At 45.0% G+C, this 5,099-nt stretch overlaps 1 protein-coding gene across 1 annotated transcript; it reads right to left on the reverse strand.

Moving 5' to 3' along the window:
• Nucleotides 1-3,097: 3,097 nt before the first annotated feature.
• On the reverse strand, nt 3,098-4,510 carry LOC123936902 (putative tripartite motif-containing protein 75). The gene has a single exon (XM_045997416.1). It carries the CDS (start codon nt 4,508-4,510, stop codon nt 3,098-3,100), a length of 1,413 nt encoding a protein of 470 aa, XP_045853372.1.
• Nucleotides 4,511-5,099: the final 589 nt, after the last annotated feature.

A 5,099-nucleotide genomic window follows, 5' to 3' on the forward strand; every position in this document is an offset into this window, starting at 1 on the left:
ATTGCATCCTGTACTGAAAGTGAAAAGCAATGGCTGTAAATGTATTGGTTGTTTACCCTCATGGGCATGCGGCTGACTGGGAGCTACAGCTTGCTGCCACAGCCCAGCATCATGAGAGAGTAGCATACCACATGTTGCTAGCCCAGGAAAAGATCGAAATTCAAAATTCAAAGTACAGGGTTTTGGTTGGTTTTTTTGTTGTTGTTGTTTTGTTTGTTTTGTTTAAGATTTGTTTATTTATTTTAAAGACAGAACAAGGGGAGCGGCACTGGGAGAGGGAGGGAGAATCCCAAGTGGACTCCACACAAAGCGCAGAGACCCATGCAGGGCTCGATCTCATGACCCTGAGATCACAACCTGAGCTGAAACCAAGATTCAATCACTTAACCAACAGAGCCACCCAGGTGCCCTCGAAGTGCAAGTTTCTACTGAATGTGTATCACTTTCACATTGTCATAAAGTTGAAAAATTGCAAGTTGGATTGTCTGTCTGTGTCTAACAATGGCTTACAGAATAGAGCTGAGGATCTTGCATTGAGAGCCCAGGTGCAGCTTATGGCCATCGTGCTGGTCCAGAGTCCCAGCAAGCATGAAAGGAAGGTCCTGCAGCCTCTACAATGATGTCTCTGGGGGCACTAATAGGAATGCCTGATATATTCCTATTTAGACAGATTCTAGAGTCCTTGGAAGCAGCCTCCTTAAAGATGGGCTGATTTGCAGGTAACAGTATAAATGGCCTTAAGCAAAATTTACAGATGAGGATTAAGTTGCATCCAGAACCCCAAAAAAGCTTAGAAGATGTTGGGCTTGTTTTCATGTTGTGGGTTTTTGAGAAGGTCAATAGCTCTTTCTTTCTTTCTTTTAAGATTTTATTTATTTATTTGAGAGAGAAAGAGTGAGCATGAGTGGGAGGGGCACAGGAAAAGGGAGCGAGAATCTCAAACAGACTCGTGCTGAGCACAGGATCCCATGACCCTGAGACCAGGACCTCAGCCAAAACCAGGAGTTGGATGCCCACTGTCTGCGCCACTGAGGCGCCCCTGTCCATAGCTATTCCTTGTCAGAGTCAGGGATAGAGGTGCCCTCACATTACCAAGTAACTCTCAAGAAATTAACCAAGACTGTAGTCAGAGATATAAACATAAATATATAAATAAATAAATATAAATATAAATCATTTATGATTTAGAGAAAGTTGAATGTAGTAAAAATCTTGCCTCAAAGATATATGCCAAGACAAAACTGTTGAGGTAGCTAGAATTGCTGGGTAGAGGTGTATGATAGCCCTTTGGAGGTGAAGGAAAGTTATGGCTGGGAAGCTGTTGAAATAAACCCTAAATCTAATATACTGGCCGAATCTATAATAGCCAGATATTTACCAGTTGTTGATTGGATGGAATTATCAATTATGACAGCACTAGGTGGGACCCCAGCATTAAGGTTGTAGGGATTCACTGTGAGGTGCTATCCATTCTTCTCAAGTTAAAGATAGCAAAATCTGCATGTTAAACAGAGAAGCAGTGGGGATAACCTCTACTCTACATAGATCTTCAATAATATATTTCAATTCTTGAATGCTGTTTTAACTAATGTTTAGTCATATTATCTATCGGGGTAGGGCATTCATCGGGGTCTATTTTGTGAAGCCAATTTGTGTCAATGATTTAATTATACTACTCACCAGGTCAGCTCATCCATGCCTTCTGTTGGGCATGTTAGGAGAACATGTGTTTGTGACCATGGGGAATTTAGGCAAGGCAACCGTTCTGATAGCTAAGATGAAGCATACCTCTTTGATGTCTCTTATTTTCAGTAGCATCATTAACATTCTAGTAGGATCCCACTAAATCAGCATCTAGGTTATGGAGGCACAAAATAGACTCTCACCCTTTTATTTTGCCTGTTCTATAGATTTTTTTTTAAAGATTTTATTTTTATTTCAGAGAGTGAGCAAGACAGGGAGCATGTCGGATGGGGAGGGGCAGAGGGAGAAGCAGTCACCCTGCTCAGCAGGGAGTCTGATGCAGGCCAGATCCCAGGACCCGGGGATCACAACGGGAGCTGAAGGCAGACACTTAACTTACTGAGCCACCCAGGCACCTGTTGATAGATTCTTTTAGTAAATTTCAACTTGCCAATTAGTTCAAATTGTGGCCCTCTGTTCTACTGCTTCATTTCCTTTCCCTGATTCCAGTCTTTCCTTCCTTCTTTCTGACTTGGATTCTAGAGCCTTTTCTTGGAGGAGACCTCATTAAAGGTGGGCTGATTTGCAAGTAAAGGCATAAATGCTCAAAGTGCATTTATGCACTTTATGATTTCTTTGGGCAGCAGAGAGAAATGAAAGAAAGAAAGAAAGGAAGGAAGGAAGGAAGGAAGGAAGGAAGGAAGAAGGAGGGAGGGAGGGAGGAAGGGAGAAAGAAAGAAAAAGAAAGGAAGAGGAGAAAACCCCTGAAGAAGTTAGTTAACATTTCCATAAGTCTGCTCAGAACACCAACGTTAAGACCAGGTTGTATAGCCAAGGTGGACCCTCACCCAAAATTTTGTTCACTGTAAGGACTGATGACACCACACACACCAGAAAGATCTGAAGAGATTTATTATTCATGTAGTCTGGATGGAAACACCATCTCTATCTTCCAAGGCTGTCCCCCATAAAAACATCATTGAACATATAATGTGGAGCAGTCAGTACCTTATTGGCACCCAGAAACAGGATGGACCCACTGAGAATCGTCTCCCTACAATTCTTTTCTCCTACCTGGCGTATAAAAGGCACTTACATATAGGACTACACTGTACGTGTACAAAATGTGTAATAAATCTAATACAATATGTAAATACATGTAAGTACATAAATGTACCAAAAAATCTATTGGAGCTATAAAATTACAATGTATATACTTTGATCTTAGAATTCCAGAAACAGTTAAATCCCCACATTTCTTTGGCTACTGAAACAAAATTAAAAAAAAAAAAGAAAACAAAATGAGAAAATGTATTTAAGTCACGAAAGTATTAAAAAATTGGCACCACATTCACTGCTAGTTGTACAATATTCCACCACTGTCCGTAAGTTACAGACAGAAAATGAAGCCAAGTCACAGTTCATAATCCCTCACTGCACATATCGTGAGAGGTTTGGAGTCATGCCCCACACAGAAGTAAGGCTTCAGGACTTCAGAAAACGTATCTGTGAAAGAATGGATATGAGACCTGTCATTCAAACTGTAAAAGGAAATCTCCCCCAACTCATAGTCCAGATAAATGCCAACCCCTTTGGGCTTTTCCTTCAGTTCAAGAGCGACAGGAGTGGCCCCTTGTGCGACATAGCCACTGTCCCGCAGCTGAATTGTCCAGCGTCTGTTCCCTCCTGACGGGGGCCGCTTGCCCTTCCTGGAAAGGGGGTCCTTACAAAGCCCCACGGCCCACTCCCGCTTGTCGCCGACCTGCACCTCCCAGTAATGTCGGCCACCATCGAAGCCCTCGGAACCCAGCACAACCAGATCCATCAGAAATCTCTTTGGATTCTGAGGAACGCCTGGCTTTCTCCTCACAAATGTCACTGACTTTTTATCCTCAGAGACAAGGAGATTCGGGTGTGCGGTCTCAGGATCCAGAGTAACCTCTTGTCTAAACTTCTGTATAACTTTCTGCAGAGCCAAGTACTGTGGAGGAAGACTGCATCCTTCCGTCCTTAACTGGAAAGAATAGAGAGCTGGGGGCTTCAGGCTTGCACATCTGTCCTGGATCCTCCTGACACCTGTCAGCAGCTTCACCTCTGACATCACACTCCTCTCTGCCACCTGGTTTAGGAGGCGTCGGACGGTGAAAACGTGGTCTGAAAAGGCAGTGATGTTCGCACAGAGTTTCTGCTGAATGTCTCTCTCTTCTTCCGCTAGCCTTGCCAGAACAGCCTCTTGCTCACGGTCTACACATTCGTTCAGGTGCTCAAACTCAGAGGTTAATTTCTGACTCTGGTACTGCACCTTCTCTCTCAGTTCTAAGAGTTTTTGATCTTGGGTGGCTACTAGTTTCTGAACATCTGCCACTTGCCTCTTCAGCTGCCTGATGTAACGGCTGAGCCTCTGCCTGTGATGAGAGGCGGCCTCCTCCACGGGCCTCACCAAGTGGCCCTGGTGGTCAGGGGGCTGTGTGCACTTGGGACACAACACCTCGAGGTCCTCCTCACAGAAGAGGGTCAGGACCTGGTTGTGCTTCTCACACAAATGTTTCTCTTCCGGCCTCCTCTTCTTGGTCCTGGTGACGTGGAGGAGCTTGGCAATGTCAATCATCCTTCCCAGCTGGGTGTTGCTCCTCAAGTGCCTCTCCTGGCATGCATGACGGCACACGGGGCACGGGAACCTGTCCTTGAGTTCAGCCCAGGACCGCTGGATGCAGCAGCGACAGAAGTTGTGCCCACATTCCATGGTGACGGGGTCTCTGAGGTAATCCAGACAGACGGGACAGTTGGCTTCTGCCTGGAGTCCTGCCAGGGCTGCTGAGACTGCCATTGGGCTGTGAATGAAGACCTGGACTGAGGTGGGTTTTCTTCAAGAGCTGGGGCTTTGAAGGCTCTTTCCACTGAGAAGCCTCAGACGCACCCTCAGATCTTGCTGTTCTTCCTATCTTGAACGTTTCATCCCTCAAATACAAAGGTGCCCAGGGAAGCTGCAGCCAGTCACAGGTTAGTGGGCAACCAGCTGTCCTTGGCAGTTTGGAGGATGTGAAGCCAAGTTATACAGTTCTCTTGGTCAGAATGTAGACACAACTTTAAAGTGCCTCTTCATCCCTGGAGAGGAGAAAATATTGTTTCATGTAAAAAAATTTACCGTATTTGTGGCTCTGCTCACTGCCACATTTGAGGCAGCCACCAATTCTTCTCTCCACCCCCAGGATTCTACCTACACCCACGCCAACCACAGGGAGATGCATGGCATTGCAGAAGGTTAAAGGCTTTGCAAATTGAGCATCCATCCTGAGTAGGATTTCCCCTTACTCATTATCTGGGGGATCTGGGGAAAGTAAATGACATCCTCATCTCTAAGAGAATCTAAGTAAATAAGGATACAAATCCCAACTTCAATCATTTCAATCTTGTCA

The sequence above is a fragment of the Meles meles genome, chromosome 2, assembly GCF_922984935.1.
Source record: "Meles meles chromosome 2, mMelMel3.1 paternal haplotype, whole genome shotgun sequence".
Taxonomy (NCBI): domain Eukaryota; kingdom Metazoa; phylum Chordata; class Mammalia; order Carnivora; family Mustelidae; genus Meles; species Meles meles.